The sequence below is a fragment of the Aplidium turbinatum genome, chromosome 14 (genome assembly GCF_918807975.1).
Source record: "Aplidium turbinatum chromosome 14, kaAplTurb1.1, whole genome shotgun sequence".
NCBI lineage: Eukaryota > Metazoa > Chordata > Ascidiacea > Aplousobranchia > Polyclinidae > Aplidium > Aplidium turbinatum.
The window spans coordinates 4490398-4515722 of NC_137485.1; the positions used below are offsets into that span (position 1 = coordinate 4490398).

Here is a 25325-nt window from a genome sequence, read left to right on the forward strand (position 1 = left end):
CTGGATGTTGAGGCCCTAGGCTTCAGCCTGCCTAGCCTATTGGTAAATCCGGCCGTGCATATAACACATGGATCCATTAACTGTTTCAACTTGATTCAACGGGTTTTGAATTTTTCTGACCAAAACGTTCGGAAAATTGCTTTGAATGTGGTGACAAGAAACGGTTATTTCGCACACCCCGAAAATATTCTGATTGCAATGCTGGGGGATGATAATGAAGACATACGAAATAAGGGTGTGGCCAAGGTGTTTGCAATTTGCAAACATGCCGCTGAAGAAAATTCAATTATGCCCAATTGTCGGTATTATCAGTGTGTTACTATATCTTGTGCAACATATCCCAGGTTTTTTTGGTTTTTTTTAAAAAAAGATGCAAAAAAGGGTAGATTCATGCTTATTTCACCTCAAAACTACTTTTTACGACTGAAGTGCCTTTAACTCACAGTACATGCTTGCATAACTCAATAAAATAATGCACTAGGGCTGTTGTTGCTTGAATGTTGCATCATCCATTAATTTCAAGATCAAGAACTGGATGTTGCATCATCCACTGATTTCTATACCAAATTGATGCTACCGTGGTAGAAATCACATTATTGCATCATTTGCTTTAGATTTGAAGGCAAGGAATATTTATGCCATCATGCTCTGAAACAGCCATGCGTTAGAATCCAGAATCTGTATATAATTGGTAAATAGCCTCCTAAATTGCATTTCACATCATATATATATACAGACTACAGTAGAGTACGGTAGTACTTTCACCAGTTTAACTATTAGGCCTTCTTGCATAAATGAGTTTTAGTGTAGTATATACACAAAGTGACATTACTTGATTTTTGTGTACTGTACAATATCCACTGCGTTTTCAGTTTATTTTTTGAAATTTACTTCACAATCACATCCTTCAGTCCTAATTTAAAGTTTGTTTTAAGTGCCTTGTAGTGTTTTTGTTCATTTTTTTAATTTTCTAATAAAAACTGGACAAATATGATGCACTGGTTTTTTTTTGGGGTTTTTTTACGTGGGTTTTTTAAAAAAAATCCACCCGGGTTTTTTTGGGTCGGGTAAAATACCGACAATCCTGAACATATCAAGACTTTTTTAAAAAAAAAAATTATGACAGATCACAATTTGTCAGAAAAAATGCTGAATTTTAACAAAAATGTGTGTATATTTTGGTTTTTTGGCTATAACTCGTTTTGTATTGTAAATAGAGCAAACTTTCTTCTCAGGATAGATAGAAACATGTTTTGAGGCAGTGGCTATTTGACCGGCTCCGGTCTTTGAATCTGAAACACTATTTGACCGGTCATGACGTCACTACATAAGTACTTTTTTCTTTCAAAGCAAAAGACGATAAGCGCGTTAAGTTTTAAATTCAACACGTTTCCTTCAACTGAGTCCGTGGCGCATACGTAACGTCTCGGGCTGCCATTCTAGAGGGAATGAGTTCAATACTTAACCAGAAGCGTTCATTTTCTTCTTTTTTTTTAACTGTAAAAGGATACAAACTGATATGAATGAATCAACAAGTGAATAAAAAAGTTTCAAAACGAATTAAAAAAGTTTTTTCTAGTCTTTATTTTTAACAAATTCCTTTCATTTCTTAGAACAAATTCTCTGAAAAAATCACACCTTCTGATAGGCTGTAAGATTACGTTTCGCTGAAGTCCGAAGTTAAAAATTAAATCCAGTCTCATTGTCGCACAACAATCAGTCAAGTTTCAAATCATCATCTCAACCAAGTTACCAACCCTTCAAGACAACTTTCCACTTTCACTTTACTACGCTACGCTGAAGAGGTCGGGAGATCGAAACACTGGCCTTTGTTCGTAGTTGCTTTTCATAATGTCTTTTTAGACATTCTTTTTGGGTCAATAATGTCTTTTTAGATATTACTTTTAAAGAAATAAAAAGGAGTCAAAAGGCATGTAAACTTCACTCTGTGTGGAGCTACATGTACTTGAGAGGTTAACTGTTATTCTTTTATTCACAAATTAAACAAACTTAACTTTATTACTCACATTTGGAAAGATTTAAAAAAATGGGCTGTAGGCTACTCAAATTAAAAATTGACCACAAAAATGCACTTTGGGTCAAAATTTAGTTAAAAAAAAAAAAGAAGAACGCTTCCGGATAGTATCGAACTCATTCCCTCTAGAATGGCAGCCTTAGACGTTACGTATGCGCCACGGACTCAGTTGAAGAAATCGTGTTGAATTTAAAACTTAACGCGCTTATCGTCTTTTGCTTTAAAAGAGAAAAAAAAAAGTGCTTATGGAGTGACGTCATGACCGGTCAAATAGTGTTTCAGATTCAAAGACCGGAGCCGGTCAAATAGCCACTGCCATGTTTTGACAGCTTTTGAGCTATATATCATGACTCTACGACCAGTGGTTGCTGAGATATGCAATTTTACCCCTTTGCGCGCAGAAATTGGGGAGTTGCCAGCTGGAAAATGGCGGCAACTCCCTAAAGTCAATTTTTAATGAAGTTTTAGTTCATTTGTCGGGATTTAAGAACCCCGTTTTTTCAATTTAAACAAAAAACTTTTTTCACTCCACCCTAATGGATAGAGATTCAAAACTAAATGCAATGTCACCAAACCCTACCTCCCATACATTTTGATTGCGCTGTTTGTTTTAGCAGAACATTCCAACTGTTAAGTATTGTTAAGTCCACTTTCAATTATACCGTACTTTATCTATATTTATGTTAAATACACCACCGTCATTCTGGCAGAATAATTTTTCCGCTTTCCGCCTAAAAAAGTTATCCGTGAATAAGTGCGAGGAACAAAATGCGACATGACATACCTTCGAAAGATCTACGATAAAAAACTATAATCCGCAACACGTGCCACTTAAATTTTACATGCATCGGATTCAGTATTAAATTACCTTTCCAGGGATGTGCATCAATAGGTCGGCATTTGGAAGGAACTCCCAGCAGAACGCTTCAAAGATGGAGCATATATTTACGATAAACATTAAAATAATACGATTTTTGCATAATAGACACTACTCCAAACATCTTTGAATAAAACTATAATTCGCAACACGTGCCACTTAAATTTTACATGCATCGGATTCAGTATTAAATTACCTTTCCAGGGATGTGCACCAATAGGTCGGCATTTGGAAGGAACTCCCAGCAGAACGCTTCAAAGATGCAGGAGCATATATTTACGATAAACATTAAAATAATACGATTTTGCATAATAGACACCACTCCAAACATCTTCGAATAAAACTATAATCCGCAACACGTGCCACTTAAATTTTACATGCATCGGATTCAGTATTAAATTACCTTTCTAGGGATGTGCACCAATAGGTCGGCATTTAGAAAGAACTCTCAGCAGAACGCTTCAAAGATGCAGGAGGATATATTTACGATAAACATAAAAATAATACGATTTTGCATAATAGACACCACTCCAAACATCTTTGAATAAAACTATAATCCGCAACACGTGCCACTTAAATTTTACATGCATCGGATTCAGTATTAAATTACCTTTCCAGGGATGTGCATCAATAGGTCGGCATTTGGAAGGAACTCCCAGCAGAACGCTTCAAAGATGGAGCATATATTTACGATAAACATTAAAATAATACGATTTTTGCATAATAGACACTACTCCAAACATCTTTGAATAAAACTATAATTCGCAACACGTGCCACTTAAATTTTACATGCATCGGATTCAGTATTAAATTACCTTTCCAGGGATGTGCACCAATAGGTCGGCATTTGGAAGGAACTCCCAGCAGAACGCTTCAAAGATGCAGGAGCATATATTTACGATAAACATTAAAATAATACGATTTTGCATAATAGACACCACTCCAAACATCTTCGAATAAAACTATAATCCGCAACACGTGCCACTTAACTTTTACATGCATCGGATTCAGTATTAAATTACCTTTCTAGGGATGTGCACCAATAGGTCGGCATTTAGAAAGAACTCTCAGCAGAACGCTTCAAAGATGCAGGAGGATATATTTACGATAAACATAAAAATAATACGATTTTGCATAATAGACACCACTCCAAACATCTTTGAATAAAACTATAATCCGCAACACGTGCCACTTAAATTTTACATGCATCGGATTCAGTATTAAATTACCTTTCCAGGGATGTGCATCAATAGGTCGGCATTTGGAAGGAACTCCCAGCAGAACGCTTCAAAGATGGAGCATATATTTACGATAAACATTAAAATAATACGATTTTTGCATAATAGACACTACTCCAAACATCTTCGAATAAAACTATAATCCGCAACACGTGCCACTTAAATTTTACATGCATCGGATTCAGTATTAAATTACCTTTCCAGGGATGTGCATCAATAGGTCGGCATTTGGAAGGAACTCCCAGCAGAACGCTTCAAAGACGGAGCATATATTTACGATAAACATTACAATAATACGATTTTTGTATAATGGACACTACTCCAAACATCTTCGAATAAAACTATAATTCGCAACACGTGCCACTTAAATTTTACATGCATCGGATTCAGTATTAAATTACCTTTCTAGGGATGTGCACCAATAGGTCGGCATTTGGAAGGAACTCCCAGCAGAACGCTTCAAAGATGCAGGAGGATATATTTACGATAAACATTAAAATAATACGATTTTGCATAATAGACACCACTCCAAACATCTTCGAATAAAACTATAATCCGCAACACGTGCCACTTAAATTTTACATGCATCGGATTCAGTATTAAATTACCTTTCCAGGGATGTGCATCAATAGGTCGGCATTTGGAAGGAACTCCCAGCAGAACGCTTCAAAGATGGAGCATACATTTACGATAAACATTAAAATAATACGATTTTTGCATAACAGACACTACTCCAAACATCTTCGAATAAAACTATAATCCGCAACACGTGCCACTTAAATTTTACATGCATCGGATTCAGTATTAAATTACCTTTCCAGGGATGTGCATCAATAGGTCGGCATTTGGAAGGAACTCTCAGCAGAACGCTTCAAAGATGGAGCATATATTTACGATAAACATTAAAATGATCCGATTTTTGCATAATAGACACTACTCCAAACATCTTCGAATAAAACTATAATCCGCAACACGTGCTACTTAAATTTCACATGCATCGGATTTAGTATTAAATTACCTTTCCAGGGATGTGCACCAATAGGTCGGCATTTGGAAGGAACTCCCAGCAGAACGCTTCAAAGATGGAGCATATATTTACAATAAACATTAAAATAATACGATTTTGCATAATAGACACCACTCCAAACATCTTCGAATAAAACTATAATCCGCAACACGTGCCACTTAAATTTTACATGCATCGGATTCAGTATTAAATTACCTTTCCAGAGATGTGCACCAATAGGTCGGCATTTGGAAGGAACTCCCAACAGAACGCTTCAAAAATGCAGGAGGATATATTTACGATAAACATTAAAATAATACGATTTTTGCATAATAGACACTACTCCAAACATCTTCGAATAAAACTATAATCCGCAACACGTGCCACTTAAATTTTACATGCATCGGATTCAGTATTAAATTACCTTTCCAGGGATGTGCACCAATAAGTCGGCATTTAGAAGGAACTCCCAACAGAACGCTTCAAAGATGCAGGAGGATATATTTGCGATAAACATTAAAATAATACGATTTTGCATAATAGACACCACTCCAAACATTTTCGAATAAAACTATAATCCGCAACACGTGCCACTTAAATTTTACATGCATCGGAATAAGTATTAAATTACCTTTCCAGGGATGTGCATCAATAGGTCGGCATTTGGAAGGAACTCCCAGCAGAACGCTTCAAAGATGGAGCATATATTTACGATAAACATTAAAATAATACGATTTTTGTATAATGGACACTACTCCAAACATCTTCGAATAAAGAGTTTTAAAAGAGTTTTGCATCATCAAAAGATTTGTAAAGCTTTCAAACGAAGAACTTTGATAACGGCATGCTAATTCATATATCAAAGCGCTGTCAATCAAGAAAAAAAGGCATACAGCATCCCGGAATTTGGCAATCATTTCATCATATATGAAAATTAACTTTTTAATTTTTTTATTTTTAAATATATATCGTCCATTTTTACCCGTTCTGCTGGCAGTTCGTTCTAAATGCCCACCTATTGGTACACATCCCTGGAAAGCAGTGGCGCCGCCAGACCTTCAACATTGGGGGGGAGGGCAAAATATTGACAGTGCAAGACAATAGCGTAGTCAGTAATTTTGAAAGGGGGGGTGTTGACGGCAGGCGGGCGAAGCCGGATGGCGCGTTTGCCGAAGGTGAAACCCAGTGGCGGGGGGTCTGGGGGGCCTCCCCCAGACATTTTTGAAAAATTGCTTTCAGTTTGGTGCATTTTGAGAGCATTTTCAACAAAATTGTGGGTATGAATATTCCTGTAAAATGGTACTATACCCAGTGGCATAGCAAAAGGATAAGATCATGTTTTCTTCGGCATTTTTCGGAAATAAAGCTAAGTCTATGTTTTGTTGTTGCTATTTCCAGGCTGAGATATTTGAATGTTTGATATTGGCAAAACTCGCTCTTTTAATGCAGTTTCGTTTAGGGCGCGTTCACACTATAAGAAAACATCGTGGCAGCAACGCGAAGCAAACGTTTGAAGAGAAAAAAAAGTGTCCACACTACAGTTATTTCAACGCAGGTAAAGCAAACCGAATACCCATGCCTTTATGACGCAACAATGCTTTTTTCAGCTTCTGTAAAAATTGTTTGATCAGTGTCAATGGTGCCACTACTAGTGTTTTTCCACTAGATCTGTTTTTTTGGATTGCATCTAGTGTTCTAGTGTTTTTTTTTCGCTATCTAGTGTTTTTTAGCGATTTAGCGCTATGTTGATGTGCATAACTTTGGACAGTGTTCAAAGTAGCCCTACCTATTGTTTTGTTTGTTTGGCTGTATCAATGTGTGTGTAGTACTTTTCAAAGTGGACTATGATGCACCCAATGATGACCAAATTTGAGATATTTAGCATAAATACTTTGAAAAAGTACACGCAAATAACTATGAAAAGTGTTTAAAGTAGCCCCACCTCATGGTACGCTTAGTCGCTTACATTTCGGGTGTGGATTATAATGGTAAAAGACGAGAGACCATTTTATTTTGTTCTTGCAACCTTTCCACTCGGGCTTTGAAAGTTAAACACAAGGACCTTATCCAAACAGGTTACTTGTGCAGATTAAATTATAGCGACATAGCGATTCTACTATATTCGCTCAGTCTGAATTTAGAAAACTATTAATCAGTGGGCAGCTTGGACTTCCAGCAGATAAACCGCTTCACTGACTACAAACCACCCATCAATGCCGTTTGTTTTGTAGATGAAGCTTTTTCCCTTAGTCAAAATTTGATGTGACCCTACCCTGGTTCAGGCCTATCTCATGATAAAAAAAAATATTCAACTACAGGCTGTCGCGTGCGCAACGAATGGTAGAAAATGCTTTTGGCATATTAGCTTTAAAGTTTAGATGTTTTTCTAGTTGCTCCTACTTCTGCAATTGTTCTTCACAATTTTCTCCGACGTGAGTGTGGTAGGGCCTACACAATATCAAAGTCCGAATTCTACTGACCATAAAGATAGCAATGGGACCGTCACCTTGGTGAATGGAGGGCATTTCTCAAATGCGTCGCATCGGAAGACGAAGCTCATCTGAAGCCATGAATGTACGCGAATCTTTCAAAGATTATTTCAGTGACGTTGGAGCAGTTTCATGGCAAAATGAAAAAGCTCTGAGCACCACGTAGTTTAAGATGAATTGTAGCATGAAATAACCGTTTTCAAGTTTGTTTCATCACAATGTATTTCAATGAAAAATGTAGAAACATCAGAAATGGCACACTAATATAATAGGCTACTAGTAATGATTCCACTTGTTGTGTGTACTTTTTAACCAGCTCCATCACTTCGTTTTGGAAATTCATCCTGATTAGTTTTGACATTTGTCTGTTTGTTTGTTTGTTTTGTTTGTTTTTCATATCTTTACCCTGCATTGCGGGAAAGCGGACTTGAGCGCTATCCATCGGTGTACGCCTTCCGACGTACTCCTGACCCACGCTGCAGCCGACGGCAATATCTGTTTCCGGTTGTCTACTCTACTTATTACTGAAATTTGGTACTACCCATTACTCGAAATCGATCACTGGGTAGAGGCAATTATCGTAAAGTTTCTTGCCCAGAGAAACAACAGCAAGTGTGGGTGGCTGGAGTCGAACATGCAGGCTCTCGACTGCGAGCCCAACGCGCTAACCACTCGGCCACTGCTGCCGACCATTTTTTCATTTTGTCTGGCCCCTTTTGCTACAAAGTCAAAGAAAGAGCCGGTGGAATCATGTTCTTGTTCTGCAAAAATGAAAACAGATACGTTATAACATCATCATCAACTAATTTTGATTATACAGGCCATGAATTAGTCCTCATGTCGAAGGTGTGGCCTGTCTGTCGGGAACAAAGTCTTACCCTCCACACCTCGCGATTTATTGGGTTGGCAGAGTCCATGTTCAGGACTACAAGGTCACGTTTTACAAGTTCTTCCCAAAGAAAGTTTTGGTCTACCTTGACCCCGCGGTGCTGCGATGTTGACACATCTGACCTGTGAGATCTAGCTCGAGCTGCGCTCCACGTGACCAAGCCATCTCAGTCTGCCTAATTGGAGGACTTCACTGATGTCTTTTAGTTTGAGCTTTGATAGAAGAGTCTCAAACTGGATGTTGTCTTCAGGCTTGACTAGACACCAAGCAGATCCATCTTTATACCATCGCTCTGTCATTACGTTGTAGGCGCTTGACGGTGTTCAGTTCAGTTCAGTTGTTTTTTATTTCTGACCATCATATCAAAAAACAATAGGCCCCTACACGTCAACATAGCAAAGGTCGAGAAAAAGGTAGAAGCGACAAAACGCGAACGTTAAAACGTGCTTGTGACCGAAGTAAGTTATTAAGTTGAGAAATTTGGCACGGTCGCAACACCTTCAGAAAAATTTAAGATATAAAATGAAAATAAAAAAAAGAAACTGTTACAAAAAAATAAAATAAACAACATATATTTAGGCTATAGCTTTATTAGCCCAAATAGCTTTAGCTGATATAGGCCTATTTAAGATTTGTATGGACAGTTGCTATGAAGATTGGCCATGGTGCGTTATCAAGAGTGCTGATGGTCTTGATGCGTTTAGCTCATAGCAAAGAAGAGCAAGAGGTGCTTGCTAAAGTAGCCCACGTTTCAGAGCCATAGAGCATGACAATCCTCACACAACTGGAGTAAACTTCTTCTATGGTTGCAGAAGGAAATTGTTTGCTTGTGAGGATAGGTGTTAACAAATTGTTAACAATAGGTGTTAACAACAAATTGTGTTAAATTATTTCATGTAGCCTACTTTCAAACTTGTGTGGAGTTCTCGAGGTTGCAATGCCAGTTCAGTATCATACCTATCTGTATTTCTGACCAACAAAGCGGAAAAATAAACTTCATATTCACAGCCGGGGTCTAGCTAAAAGTTGAGTAGGCCTACCGAATAGAAATTAACTACAGAACATTTTGAAGTTTATTATGACAAAGAAAGATAGGCTATTGTAGTTTCAAAACAGCAGATAGTTTGGTTACCTGCTTCCTTCTGTATGTCTTTTAACTCTTTTATGCAAAAGCTAGCAATGGATGTCGTACAATCGCTTAATTTGCGTTTGCGACCGCCGGTTCTTTTCTTTTGCTTTGTACAAGTATCTGTGAAAAACGTAAAGCAATATGAAGACATGTTTGGTTGGTTTTTGAATCTTTATCCTCAGACTGACAAAGCCTCAATATGTAAGTTTCGCATACTTGTAGAGGCTTTTGAAACAGGACTGGTTACCGAGATTGACCGAGTGATGTTTCCGATAGTTGTTGGCGGAAAAATGTTCCATCCACTAGGTGCCGCTGAATGGTAAGCGGTCCTGAAATGTGTCGCTCAAATGCACACCCTAAAAACCAAACCGGCGCCGCTTGATCTTGAGTCGAGTGCTAAGCCACTGACATCTGTTAACAGGTCCATGAACACACACAACATAACCCACAAACGATTTGCGATGAATTCAGCATTTACAGGATGCAAAAATCGTATTACTTTAATACTTTAATGTTTATCGTAAATATATCCTCCTGCATCTTTGAAGCTTTCTGCTGGGAGTTCCTTCCAAATGCCGACCTATTGGTGAACATCACTGGAAAAGTAATTTAATACTGAATCCGATGCATGTAAAATTTAAGTGGCACGTGTTGCGGATTACAATTTTATTCGAAGATGTTTGGAGTGGTGTCTATTATGCAAAATCGTATTATTTTTATGTTTATCGTAAATATATCCTCCTGCATCTTTGAAGCGTTCTGTTGGGAGTTCCTTCCAAATGCCGACCTATTGATGCACATCCCTGGAAAGGTAATTTAATACTGAATCCGATGCATGTAAAATTTAAGTAGCACGTGTTGCGGATTATAGTTTTATTCGAAGATGTTTGGAGTAGTGTCTATTATACAAAAATCGTATTATTTTAATGTTTATCGCAAATATATCCTCCTGCATCTTTGAAGCGTTCTGCTGGGAGTTCCTTCCAAATGCCGACCTATTGGTGCACATTCCTGGAAAGGTAATTTAATACTAATTCCGATGCATGTAAAATTTAAGTGGCACGTGTTGCGGATTATAGTTTTATTCGAAGATGTTTGGAGTAGTGTCTATTATACAAAATCGTATTATTTTAATGTTTATCGTAAATATATCCTCCTGCATCTTTGAAGCGTTCTGCTGGGAGTTCCTTCCAAATGCCGACCTATTGATGCACATCCCTGGAAAGGTAATTTAATACTGAATCCGATGCATGTAAAATTTAAGTGGCACGTGTTGCGGATTATAGTTTTATTCGAAAATGTTTGGAGTGGTGTCTATTATGCAAAATCGTATTATTTTAATGTTTATCGTAAATATATCCTCCTGCATCTTTGAAGCGTTCTGCTGGGAGTTCCTTCCAAATGCCGACCTATTGGTGAACATCACTGGAAAGGTAATTTAATACTGAATCCGATGCATGTAAAATTTAAGTGGCACGTGTTGCGGATTATAGTTTTATTCGAAGATGTTTGGAGTGGTGTCTATTATGCAAAATCGCATCATTTTAATGTTTATCGCAAATATATCCTCCTGCATCTTTGAAGCGTTCTGCTGGGAGTTCCTTCCAAATGCCGACCTATTGATGCACATCCCTGGAAAGGTAATTTAATACTGAATCCGATGCATGTAAAATTTAAGTGGCACGTGTTGCGGATTATAGTTTTATTCGAAGATGTTTGGAGTAGTGTCTATTATACAAAAATCGTATTATTTTAATGTTTATCGCAAATATATCCTCCTGCATCTTTGAAGCGTTCTGCTGGGAGTTCCTTCCAAATGCCGACCTATTGGTGCACATCCCTGGAAAGGTAATTTAATACTTATTCCGATGCATGTAAAATTTAAGTGGCACGTGTTGCGGATTATAGTTTTATTCGAAGATGTTTGGAGTAGTGTCTATTATACAAAAATCGTATTATTTTAATGTTTATCGTAAATATATGCTCCTACTTTGAAGCGTTCTGCTGAGAGTTCCTTCCAAATGCCGACCTATTGATGCACATCCCTGGAAAGGTAATTTAATACTGAATCCGATGCATGTAAAATTTAAGTGGCACGTGTTGCGGATTATAGTTTTATTCGAAGATGTTTCGAGTGGTGTCTATTATGCAAAATCGTATTATTTTAATGTTTATCGTAAATATATCCTCCTGCATCTTTGAAGCGTTCTGCTGGGAGTTCCTTCCAAATGCCGACCTATTGGTGCACATCCCTGGAAAGGTAATTTAATACTGAATCCGATGCATGTAAAATTTAAGTGGCACGTGTTGCGGATTATAGTTTTATTCGAAGATGTTTGGAGTAGTGTCTATTATACAAAAATCGTATTATTTTAATGTTTATCGCAAATATATCCTCCTGCATCTTTGAAGCGTTCTGCTGGGAGTTCCTTCCAAATGCCGACCTATTCATGCACATCCCTGGAAACGTAATTTAATACTGAATCCGATGCATGTAAAATTTAAGTGGCACGTGTTGCGGATTATAGTTTTATTCGGAGATCTTTCGAAGGTGTGTCATGTCGCATTTTGTTCCTCGCACTTATTCACGGATAACTTTTTTAGGCGGAAAGCGGAAAATTATTCTGCCAGAATGACGGTGGTGTTAAATACGGTTACCGTGCATCAAATTCAATTACACAATAAATGCTAATAATTAATACTACAAAAAGTGATCAATGCCAAGCAGAGCAAATTATATCAAATTCAAATACTATTTTCTAATAACCTCCACAGAATGTTTTACCGTTTACAGCAGTGGTTCTCAACCTTTTTGACCCACGGACTATTCTCAAGCTCGCGTATATATCCGCGGACTCAAGCTATATATTAACGAAAAATAGGTTTTTTGATTTTTATCCAAGAGAGTTTAATACGGTATCAACGAAAAAAGCAAGCACTGTTTTTCACTCAACACATACTCAATGAGAGCCTTGTCCTTGAACTTGCTTGACAAGTTTATCGAATTCCGGAATTATGGTTGTCAGTGTCACATCTGATGTCATCTTCCGGTTGAAGTCTATTGCGATACTTCGTTTTGATCATCGTCAGAGTTGAAAAGCCAGATTCACACAGGTATGTGGTTGGAAATGGCAAAAAAGCTGTTGCAGCTTGCTTGCAAAGATCTGAAAGACTAGGCTCCATCGGCTGCACATTTGCCCAAAATTGAGTCAAAGAAGCCTTTTTAAACTTGTCTTTCCACATCTGTCGGCTTTGCAATTCAAACAACTGTTCAGCAATGCAGTCCATATCTGAATGAAGTTCTAGCGCTGACACCTGAAAAGGATTCCGAACCCAATTAAAAATCCCGCAATAATCGTTGCAAGGAATATAACGATCCAATTCAGAAAGAAATGTGTTGAGGTGCTCAAGAAAGATGGGAAGAATGACGCCCAAATTGATATCTTTCTCTTCCACAAATAAGTTCAATCCTGGGAAAGCAGCTAACCTCCCACTTTTCATTCGATGCATCCACAGCTTTATTTTACGTTTGAATGCATCAACACTTTCCAAAACATCAAAAAATAGTTTCTCTTTTCCTTGCATAGAACTATTCAGTTGGTTTACATGGCTGAAAACATCGGCCAAAAATAGCAACTTCGCAATCCATTCATCATCACGAAAGCGATCAGCAAGTTCATGATTTTGCTCTAGGGACTTTTAAAAAAGCATGGGTTTCCTCTTTAAGAGTAGCCACTCTCTCAAGCACCTTTCCTCGTGACAACCAACGAACAGTTGAATGGAACAGAAGCCCACTGAGTTCCGCTCCCATTTCGTCACACAAAGCACGAAATAAGCGAGTGTTCAAAGGACGAGATTTAATATAATTTACCACAGATACAACCTCTTTGAAAACTATGGCAAGATTTTCTTGTATTTTCTTTGTTGCCAAATTTTCTCTGTGGCGAAGACAATGAACAACCGAAATGTTATTGTTTTTCTTTTTCACAAAACTCATGAAGCCTTTCTTACTTCCCATCATGGCTGGAGCACCATCAGCCCAAACAGACACGCAATTAGACCACTCAAGCTGATGTTCTTCAAAGAAGTAATCCACTTTCTTGAATATTTCTTCTCCTGTGGTATTTTTAGCAAGTGGACAGCAAAACAGAAACTGCTCAACGAAATCATTTGTGTCAAAATATCGCACAATCACCATGAGCTGTGCATCACTGCCGATATCGGTTGTCTCATCCAGTTGCAAACTAAATCTTTCACAGCATCTTATGGCAGCGATTGTTTGTTGCAGAATATTTCTTGAGATTTCTTCGATACGTCTCTTCATGGTGTCGTTTGACAAAGGAACCATTTCCAGTTTGTTAGCAACAGCATCACTACACATTATCCTGACCATTTCAACAGATGCTGGTTTAATCAAATTTTCTCCAGCTGTGTGAGGTGCTTTTGCACAAGCGATTTTCCATGCAACCGCAAAAGAAGCACGCACTGCATGACTGTGAGAATATATATTCCTCCCCAAGCAGTTGGGCGATCAATGCGACTTCGCTTCACCTAATGCTCTTTTTCTTTAAATACTTCAAGACATTTGTTAACAAAATTTCCATGGTTTGATTCTAGGTGCCGACGAAGTTTCGTGTCCTTTAAACAGCTGTGAGCTTTACGTTTTATTTGTAATACAATATGAACTGACTAGGCTACTAGCAAAAGCAACTGTGCTCGCGGACTCATCCAGGCCCTTCCGCGGACTCATTTGAGTCCGCGGACTCGGGGTTGAGAAACACTGGTTTACAGGGATCATCAGAAGGTCCTTATTCAAATGATGATAAAATGTTTTATTTTGATCAACAGCGCATGAGTGGCCTACAAAATAATTGACATGGCGAGACGAACAGTCGAACACAATAAACATAGCCAGGTCAGGGACTTTAAAGATCCGCCTGCCATGCCGAGCGGCGGCGAGGAGTGGCCATGCACTCGGAAGGGAAGTTCACCAGCTTAGGTCGTGGGGCCATTCTGTCTAGAGTCTAGGTACCTGTGGAAGAAAGTGTAGATCGAAAATGTGCGTGTTATGTGCGTGTGTGTTAAACCGTGCGTGTTAAACTGTAACTGATCCGTGTGTGTTAAACCGTAAGAAAAAGGTAATCGCAACATCACGTGTTAAATCGTAAGAAAAAAGCAATCGCAACATCACGTGAGCTTTGGTAGCCTAGTAGAGGCCTACAGTACTCTCAATTCTCAAGAGATTTGATGCATAAAAATGTTGAGAAAGTGAGGTCTGCTAAGAAAGCTGGTTTTGCCATCTGTGAGGTCAAGAAGGCCCGACACTGGCTATGTGTTTACAAGGCCAGACAAACACACATCGGATTCCGATTATGACCCATCATCGGATTCAGAAATTGAAGAGGAACCCCAAGTAGATTGAAGACTCAACGTAGATTGAATGTCTTGCCTAGATAAACTGTTGTTACTGTTATTGCCATTCTATATTTCCATGTTATTGCCACCATTCATTATTGTCGTTTTAAGGTGGTTTTCCCTGGGTTGGCCTCGTGCTTCCCACAAAAATCTTGTTTTTATCAGTAAACGGGACGGACCAGTGCGATCTCGTACAGACAAGTGCAAATGGTGAGCCACTGGTCCGGTTGGCCAGTGCGAAAAGAAGTTAAGGTCGAACCCTGATTAGTTTGTTAAATAAAAGAAAATTGTATATACTGACAGGCAAGACGAAAGTCACAATCACAATTTTACAAGTTATTATTCTAACTAAACCTGAAACAAAAACAAACTGAACTGAAACTAATCTCCAAAGTTGCCAAAAATATTAAAAATTGTTAGTTTAATTGTTACTGAAAAGCACAAAAATAGCAAAAATAAGATAATTAAGCGGAAAATATAGTTAAACTAAAACAATTAATGTAAAAATAAAACAAAACCAATAAAAAAAATGAGCCTGCATACATTTTCCCACGAATAAAAAACAAAACTAGCACAGTTCCGCGGGAAAACTGCTAAACTGGCAACTCTGTCTAGCTTTGTCTTATGCCCAAAGTTGCCAGATATTTTTCATATTTCCAGCACAATCACTTCAGTTCAGTTAAGTTGTTTTTATTTCTGACCATCATATCAAAACAATACACGTCAACATAGCAAAGGTCGAGAAAAGGGTAGAAGCAACAAAATGCGAACGCTAAAACGTGCTTGAGACCGAAGTAAGTTATTGAGTTGAAAAAAATTTGGCACGGTCGCGACACCTTCAGAAAAATTTAAGATATAAAGGGAAAAAAAAAAAAAATTTTATAAACAAAAACAAATAAACAACATATATTTAGGCTATAGCTTTATTAGCCCACATAGCTTTAGCTGATATATTTAAGATTTGTATGGACAGTTGCTATGAAGATCGGCTATGGTGCGTTATCAAAAGTGCTGATGGTCGTAAGGGGAACACGTCTTGAAGCGTTTAGCTCATAGCAAAGAAGAGCAAGGAAGGCAAAGTAAACCCCACAAAGAAATCCTACCACAAGCAAAGCCATTTCAAGCGCAACGCACCATAGGCCTTGCACGACTCACAAAATAGATAGGCTATAACTTGACGTCATGAAAACAATGACAAAAACAAATAAAACAAACTAGCAAAAACAACATCATCATCTTGCGGAAATTCAATTATAGGCTACCCAGGGAAGTTGTTGTCTTGAAGATATCAAGCGTGCTTTGATAAAAGTTGCGTTGATAAAGCGATAATTTTAGACCCCAGTCAGCTAAACTCGTCACCTCCACACTGATCCAACAGTAGCAAACGTTGAATTAATGTAAAAACGACAGGCATCTCCATCTGGGATGTAGTTTAGTTGGGATTGTAGTTGGGATTGAGTTTAGTTGGGAGTTTAGTTGTAGTTGAGTTTAGTTGGGATGTAGTTTAGCTGGGATTTTGTTTAGTTTTTGATAGCTACAAGACAAAACATAGGCCTACCTGCCCCGATGTGCCACTGATTTGTAACACTCATGCAGCGCAACCTGTGCGCCGGTGATATTAAAAAAGGATCAAGTGCCCTCTCCTGAATGGATCCATTCGGCCTAGTTGCTTTAATGCAACTGTAGGCTAATTGCAATGTAGCTTATGCAGCCCACTGTATGTTGTCGCATTGAGAAAAAAAATTAAACATGTTATATTGCCATGCAATTATTGTTTTAGAAATACAAAAGTCTAAAGCTGCTTGCAATCGTTTCCGCAAAGGCCAGGTGGCTTTGCTTAATCGTTGCAATGAAAAGAAGTAAACAAGATAGACTATCCAATCATTCCAATACACATTACACACACCCAGAAAATGTAATTCTAAAAATAGCCTACTCTTGGCAACAAGCCACCCCTTATTATTATTTTTTCTTGGCAGTAGGCTTATGTTCATTTATTGTACTTATTTTAATATAATGACTTTCAAAGCCAGGGCCAGATTTAGGGGGGGGCAGGTGCTCCGGGGGCCCCCGACTTTTGAAGGGCCCCCCTACGTGGAAAAAATGTGATTTTGTGTTATTTTTTCTTCCTTTCAGCCTTTGAAATTTTTGCAAAATGCTGTGCAGTGCTGGATTGATGCTACTGTAGGTGCAGAGGTGGGTTTTCGCGCCGCAAGGCGCGAAAAATTTTTTTTTTGCAGGAGGCCCCCCGATCTAAAAGTGCCCCAAGCCCCCCATCAGCTAAATCCGGCCCTGTTCAAAGCATAGACTAATAAAAATATACAGATCTACCGGCTTCTTGGTGATTCTTGTATTCTTTTGCAGAAATCTCTTCATCCAAGCATGACAAATCGTCACAACACGCTCGTAGCTGACGTTACTTTCCCAATTAACTACTACTTTCATTCGGCGATTGGCGGATCATCACGTCATTGCTTAGTTTAACATACTGTATACCGGTAGGCTATCACTTGCATACATAAGTTACCTTGATAATTCTTCATTAGTGCACGCCAGTTCACTACGATTGGCGTGTCTGTTGTAGGCTACGTGGGTCGCTGCGGTGTCCGACGTTTTCTTCGTAAACAGTTCTTCGTAGGCTAAAGCAATTCTTCGTAGGCAATTTTTCGTAAAACAATTCTTCGTAAAGTTAATTCTTTGTAAAACAATTCTTCCCAAAGCATTTATTCGTGCATGCAATGGAGATTTGATGTATACGAAGAAATGCTTTACGAAAAATTCTTTTACGGATTTCATTTCACCAACAACTGTTTACGAACAATTGTTTTACGAAGAATTGCTTACGAAGAATTGCTTTACGAAGAATTGTTTACGAAGAATTCGCCTATAACCGGTCGCTGCAGCAGATGGAGTGTTTTGACTGTAGACGTTATGATTATGAGCATAAGACGATTTTTCCTGTGGACCAGCTGACTAGTGACTACAGTCGCAGTGACTCTTCTGGCACTCAGCCAGAGAGTGAAATTCTTGCTTTAAATTTTTGTAATTAATAATAATTAAAGAAATGATGGCAGATAGACCTATGAGGCTCGGGCCCTCGTTGTCGAGGTGGATGCTTCCTGGCTCTGGTCCGTTTGAGCTAAGCTGAAGACGGCTGAACGTTCTCATAGCTTTTTTTCTATCACTGATGTTTCGAGAAGACACTCACAACATTTCGTGCTTGTGGCACACCATCTCCTGTGGAAGTCTATAGCTTGCAAATAATGCTACGGTTACGACTAAGCGAGACACAGTTTACTGACTATCGATATCCAATTTACGTAGGCCTAAGTTACAAAAGGAGTAGCCTACAACAAACAGTTTATATTTCTAAGCTGTTTCAATACTAAGTTATTCACTGTAGCCTAAGGTAGGCTATCATGTTGTATAATCTTGCAAGGTCTGTTGCGTTGCGTTCTGAAATGGCTTTGCCCGTGATAAGATTTTTTTGGAGCTTTTTCTTTCCCAACCTTGCTCTTCATGATGAGCTCACGGATCAAGACTATTCCCCTTAACACCATCAGCACTATTTGATAACGCATCAAGGATTCAAGGTCGTTCATCATAGCAACTGTCTATTTTGGCTTGTTTTTCAATTACGTTTTTTTACTCATAAATTTAAAAAAGAATTCTCTTGCCTTTTTCTCTCTTCGTTTTTTTTTCAATTTTTATTTTTAATTTTACTGAGGTGTTGCGGCTGTGCTATATTTTAAACTGATTCTCCTGCTTTGGTAATGGTATCATGCACTTTGTAACGTTCGCGTGTTTTCGCTTCTTCTATTTTCTAGACCTTTTTTATGTTTGGCATAGGCTATATTGCTTTCGTTGTGATTGTCAGAAATGAAAACTAACTGAACTGTTTAAACAGTTTTGTAGTTTCATTCAATCAATCAATCAATCAATCATTTTATTTTTCGTCATTTTCGCGTCCGGGACGAAAAAGATAAGATACTACTGTAACTACAAAAATCGATATAAACCTACCAGCACGTTAACGAACGGGAAAAGGTGGCAAAACCTTGAAAGGTTTAAAACGTGCCTGAATGAAAAATTATGTAGTAGGCTATATATCCGTAGTTAGCACGGCCACAAAACCCAAAAAACAAATAGCAAAAAATAAAACAAAAACAGAGAGAAGCACACATGTAGTAATGAATGACAGCCCAATGAAAAGTGTTGTGGATTAAATTTGCCAGTTCCAATATTGATGTGGATGAGCAGTCATAATAATAATAATAGGACGGAGAAAGAAAACCGGACATAAAAGAAACCCATCCTCAGGCAAAAGCCCGTTTCAATGTGGCCCAGGAGAGCAGGTGTTGAGCTCTTTCTACGGTTAGACCAGAGGCACATCACACAGTAGCCTAAGACGTTTGAGGTTTGATCATGAACAAAATTGCTTTTGAAAAATAGGCTACTCACAAAAAGCAAGCCATTGACAACAGTTTTCATGTTATGCAACTTAAATTTGCACAACGCTTTTGGTAATTTCACATTCAGAGAGTATTGAACTTCGTCAGTATATGACTTGTTCTTGTCGATAGTGCTTTTGATAATGCACCAAGGCTGATCAACATAACAACTGCTTATTTTTGAGTTTAGTCTGTCTTCTTCTTCGTTTGAACCTTCTTCGCCACTTCAAAGGTCGAGGAGCTCTGCCTTTCACCACCCTTTGGCAGTGGCGGCGACGCGGTCTAGATGTTCGGGCAGGTGTCGAGCGGCCATTGAATTGATTCGTCATCCAGTTCACGCAGTCTGTCTTTTTTTCTCATACAAATTTTGAAACTTTTACTTGCTTTTTTTCTTTCTTTTTTCTCATATTTTAAACTGGTTATTCTGTTTCGGTATCAAGCACGTTATAACGTTCGCGTTTTATTGCTTCTACCTTTTTCTAGATCTCTGCTATGCTTCGTAATATTGTTGTTGTTGTGATGATCAGAAATATACAAAAAAATGAACTGACAGCTGTTTCGTTGAAAAAGATTCTTTCAAATAAAGAATTGTAGCGCCACCTAGCATTGTTGGTACGGCAACATACACCGCGAATCAACTCAATATGAAGACTAAGAACTTGCAACCACAGCCTTAGCAATAAATCAACGGACCTTTTGCGTTCAATGATGACTAATTTTAACTTGGACATCAATTTTTGTTGTGTTATAGTGTATTTGCGTATATATTTTTGTTTTAAGTTACAAGCGTTTGCCTAACCTAGTCAGTCACATTGTTGGCAGCTAACTTAATTTTGTGGTTTCACCACAGCAATGAGGTTGGCTTAATGACATTCATAAGGCCTAAGGGAGGAGTGAGTGAAGCATGTTTATTAGAATTTTGTAAATTTTTAATGTGCAGCAGTAAACATGCATGATTTACCAAAAATAATGCAATTTTCAAAGTTGAGTTAATATATATATCAATCATTTTATTTTTCACCATTAACACGTCTGGAACAAAAAAGATACTACTAGCTACAATATTCGAAATACCAGAACGTCGATGAGTAGAAGTTGGTGAAAAAAATCGTTATTACGTTGGTGTAGCTTGGATGCATATATTTAGCCTACTCACAACTTCATTTCAAGCAACCCATCAAAGAATATGATGGTGTGTTTTGTAATCAATAACTACACCCTTCTTTATGACTTCTGATAGTGTTAAGATGATTCCTTTTGCCGGTTTTAAATTCGTGTCTTTATTTTGTCTTTCTCAACATGTTCACACCAGCAATGAAAATTAAAATTTTTATCATATTTCATGTAAGAAATTTTATGCTGTGGTTACTGATGCTTATTGCAAAAAGTTAAAGGATCCGCAAAACACTTAGGCCTATGGACTGAATCTGAAAAATAAAGTTGTTTGTTTTTAAGTGTTACCGTAACTTCTGATGCTTAGGCTAAACGTCTAATTATTAATATTATCCAAACAGATGTAAAAAATTTCAAATAGAAGCATGAAACTATACTTGCATTTTGCTTACTGACAAAACTTGTCTTTTTTGTGCGATGAACATATGGTAGGTCTAACTTGACTACAGTAGAACTCGGTTAATCCGGATTCGGTTAATCCGGATCTTCGCCTAATCCGGATAAAACTGGAAGTACAACTGATTGTAATCTTTTTCTTGATAAACAGCTTTGGATTATCCGGATTATTTAATCTGGATCTTCGCCTATTCCGGACAAAAGTTGCGCTTTCTCTATCGCTTTATCCGGATTTGCCCGACAGTTTTGCCATTTTATGCTAAAACTAAAACTTTGACTGTGATTTTTTGTAAGTTTTCCATAGAAACTCGTCTTCGGTAACTGTTTTTAAAAGTTCTGAGTGACTACAGGTTATTCTGACACGCATGTCTGAAGATGTAACTTTTGCCAGCATATTCTTGCGTTAGACGCAGAGTCTACAAATACATTCATTTTACATGCATTTCAAAAGAACTCTATCACTGGGTCGCTAATGTGGTGATCGCGCGTCTCGGAATTGGCAGATGACCACACTAATGCGTTCAATTTTGGTGATTTTTACCGATACCGTACTCTTCTATCTAGACAACGTCAGGCTTGATCGAACCGTCATCGGTTAATCCGGATGGAATTGCCGGTCAAATCGAATCCGGATTAACCGAGTTTTACTGTATATGTTATCAGTGATCATCAAGCATTACCACTGATATTTGCTGTTAATACTTTGTTAAATAATTAAAGGGCTTGATTTTGTGAACAAAGAAATCACAAGATCAAGCAGCGCTGGTTTAACTCTTGGGGTTAGTACCTACTTCAGCACTGATTTCAAGGATAGCTCTCCATTTAGATATACATGATGAATGGAATATATTTACAGAGAACAACACTTTAAGAACAAGCAGAGGTTCACTTTGTTAATCTTATTGACTGGGCCAACATTAGCGATGGAAAGTTACCTGCACGTACGTAAAACTGGCAGATTTATGGATCTAAAGGGGGTTTATTTTTCTGTGATTATTGTTTTCATTATTTGAATATTCTTATTTAATTTAATATTGTCTTGTCAAGTTTTCTGTTAATCAAACCATTTGTATGTAATATAGCTTTGGTAGAGAGGTACTTTTTAAAAACCATAGACAGACAATCGATAACAACTTAATAACATTGAATTGCATAATTCAAAATTAATACAGAAATGAAATAGATACATAATTTCAAACGTTTTTGGCAAAACCTTCTGCCCTCTTCAGGAAAATATCTTAATTCATCTAAACAAAACAATTATTCGTGAAATGTTAATAATAAATGACTGAAATTCAATAAAACTGCACTGAACTGCGTACAAGCAACGCAGTACTTGCTTGTACACAGTTCAGTGCAGTTTTATTGAATTTCAGTCATTTATTATTAACATTTCACGAATAATTGTTTTGTTTAGATGAATTAAGATATTTTCCTGAAGAGGGCAGAAAGTTTTGCCGAAAACGTTTGAAATTATGTATCTATTTCATTTCTGTATTAATTTTGAATTATGCAATTCAATGTTATTAAGTTGTTATCGATTGTCTGTCTATTTGTATGTAATCCATGTAATCTTTGATATATTTAAATTTATTCAAAGGTTTTGAGATTAGGAAAATGTTTACATTTTAAATGAGGTTAAATTGCTTTTAAAAAGTTTAGTCATCATATTTGGCAAATCAAAATGTTTAGCCATGCCACTGCTGTTAACTTTGCTTGTGTTTTGGAAGATTGTGTTGACCAGCTTCATATCTTGGGAAAGATTATGCCAGTGTCCCTTCAGGGGAGGTCTGATGCTAGTCAGTTAGTTGCTGGTGATATTGGTGCGGTGCTGAACGACCAGAGAATGATTGAATCTCGTCTGGATGATGCTCTAACAGCACGAAGTGATGGTAAAGCCCGGCCGGCTGTTCAAAACTTAGTAGAAACTCTTGCCTCCAGCAATCGTCATATTGATCAATCAATGAGACAAAGTCCATTGACACGAGATATTCTTCAAAAGGTTCAGGATGATAGACAGTTTTGTGAAAATGTTCTTGCTAAAACTTGCCAAGAACTTGTTGAGAAACACGACTTCACTTCATTGCTTGATGCTGTGAGGCTGCAGATAAACAGAAAACTTGGTTTGCAGCAGACTATTATTAAGGAAGAGCATGGTCGTCGTAAAATTAAGTTACTTCAAAAACAACTGGTTGATATCAGAAAAGAAAAAGAAAGTGAAATACAGCAACGTAATGAAATGATTGCCCACTTGAAGGATCAGCTTCAAGAAATGAAAGCTAAAAGCAACATGGAAGGAAAATACGTTAAGAAGAACGCCGAAAATCAAGTTCATCAAAATCAACAACACTGCCACCTAGACGAACAGAAATTGAAAAATGACGTTGATGCCTTAAAGAATGCCTTGGAAGAGGAAGTCAGAACTCATGCTGAAATAGAAACGTACTTGAAAACTCATCAGAAAATCTTGGAAGAAAAAGTCGAGTATTGGATGGATAAATATGAAAAAGACGTTGAAGCAAAACAACATGAGCTAAGTGTGCTTAAAACATCAAAAGCAAATGATCTTGAACGCCTCCAAGAACTGACACGAAAATTTGCAGAGCATGAGAAGGTTGTGGTAGAAGATCGTATAGAGAAAGAAAAGCAACGACGTAAGAGAGAACAAGAAGAATTAGAGTTAAAATCTGCTGTGTGTTTGCAGTCATGGTGGAGAGCCATGATGGTCGTGAAACAAATCGGACCATTCAGTAAAAAGAAGAAAAAAGGTGGAAAAGGAAAGAAAGGCAAAAAAGGCAAAGGCAAAAAGAAGAAATAAATTAACTATGTGTCAGGCTTTTTTTATGTTTTTGAATTCCTGCTTTTGATCATCTTTTTATGTTCACAAATTTGAGTGTATTATATTGAATGAGGTAGATACAACCCACATTCTTAACAACGGAAAACTATCTTTTGAATACTTTTATGCCTTCACACTTTGTTTACAATTCAAAAGTTTATTATTTTTTAACAGCCATTGTAAAATTTGCTATAATATTTTAATTTAGTGCAAGACCCCAAAGTGAATAAAAAGTATTAGGCCTATAGAACTTTTCATAGGCTACCATACAATAATTCCTTTTGAATCTATTAATTATATTTTTTTGATGCATAAGGCATTAAAATGTAGCCTATATCATATAATTATAATACAAGAAAGTGCACACTAAACTATTCAACCAGTACATTTGTAAGGTATTAGCAGTGTAATTGCTTGTAAAGTTGTATTCTGTTTTAAATTTTCCAAATGCCCAATTTTACCCAGTAGGGTACTTTTATTTTAAAACACAAACTTGTCACATGTTGCATTTCATTATTTTCATATCGATAACTGAATTTTACAAACAAGTTTTTATTTTTGAGCAAAATGGTTGGGACGCCGGGCTAATTTCTTCAAAACTATAGGGCCTAATATGTAGATACTAGACTTATATATATTCAGCAAACGTTTTAAAAACTGAATTGTCTTCTTCAGTGCTGTTGATAGTTTAGTTTTTGAAACGTTTACTGAACATGAGTTTAGTATCCACATTTTGGGATTTTTATTTTATGATTAATATTCATTATGTGTCACAGTTTGTTCATGTTCAAATGTCCATAGACCATAGTAAAAGTCTACGGTCTTTAAAACATTAATGTTGTTGACAATGGATCTTATATATATGTCTTTGTTTTGTCTATACCCTTTTGCCTATTGAGTAATGAGCATAACATCAGGTTTTTTAATCCCCTTTTTTGGCTGTGCATACTTGTGCTTCATGATGTATACACCGCTTGTTCAATAGAACTCTTGATTGTTATTGACAATATGTGACATTGCACTAAAGCCATAATGTCATTGATGATGTACCAAGTAGCTTCAAATACCAAACTGTTTCCAATCTTGACATTTTTGGTTTACATGTATCTACACTACATGTCACTCATTCAGTAAAACTGGGTTCTGGTGTGAATGTGTGAATTGAGTGCTAAACGGATTGCACACGGATGTAAAGCTTTCTGCAAAATTTGCTGTTTTTCAACTGCTGATATTTCTAACGTTTACTATAGAGTCATCTATTCACCTAGATGTTTTTTTAGAAATGTGATTTACATATTGATGAATTTACTGAGATGTGGTTCTTTTGTGATAATTACTTGTTTGAGTAATATGGTTTTGTAAGCATGATATTGATTTTCATTTTAGCG

At 37.3% G+C, this 25325-nt stretch overlaps 3 protein-coding genes across 3 annotated transcripts; 1 reads left to right on the top strand and 2 right to left on the bottom strand.

Annotated features, from left to right (window-relative positions):
• Positions 1-12660: 12660 nt before the first annotated feature.
• On the bottom strand, positions 12661-13248 carry LOC145782821 (protein FAM200A-like). Its single transcript, XM_082594588.1, has one exon. It carries the CDS (start codon positions 13246-13248, stop codon positions 12661-12663), a length of 588 nt encoding a protein of 195 aa, XP_082450714.1.
• Positions 13249-13339: 91 nt separating this feature from the next.
• LOC145782822 (zinc finger BED domain-containing protein 5-like) lies at positions 13340-14044 on the bottom strand. Its single transcript, XM_082594589.1, has one exon. It carries the CDS (start codon positions 14042-14044, stop codon positions 13340-13342), a length of 705 nt encoding a protein of 234 aa, XP_082450715.1.
• Positions 14045-22701: 8657 nt separating this feature from the next.
• On the top strand, positions 22702-25323 carry LOC145783543 (dynein regulatory complex protein 9-like). Its single transcript, XM_082595443.1, has one exon. The coding sequence runs from the start codon at positions 22783-22785 to the stop codon at positions 23914-23916; it is 1134 nt and encodes a 377-aa protein (XP_082451569.1). The 5' UTR covers positions 22702-22782; the 3' UTR covers positions 23917-25323.
• The last annotated feature ends 2 nt before the right edge of the window (positions 25324-25325 follow it).

Coding starts and splice junctions, on each gene's coding strand:
- LOC145782821 (XM_082594588.1), bottom strand. CDS start 13,248: ATGCAAGGAAAAGAGAAACTATTTTTTGATGTTTTGGAAAGTGTTGAT.
- LOC145783543 (XM_082595443.1), top strand. CDS start 22,783: ATGTTTAGCCATGCCACTGCTGTTAACTTTGCTTGTGTTTTGGAAGAT.
- LOC145782822 (XM_082594589.1), bottom strand. CDS start 14,044: ATGTGTAGTGATGCTGTTGCTAACAAACTGGAAATGGTTCCTTTGTCA.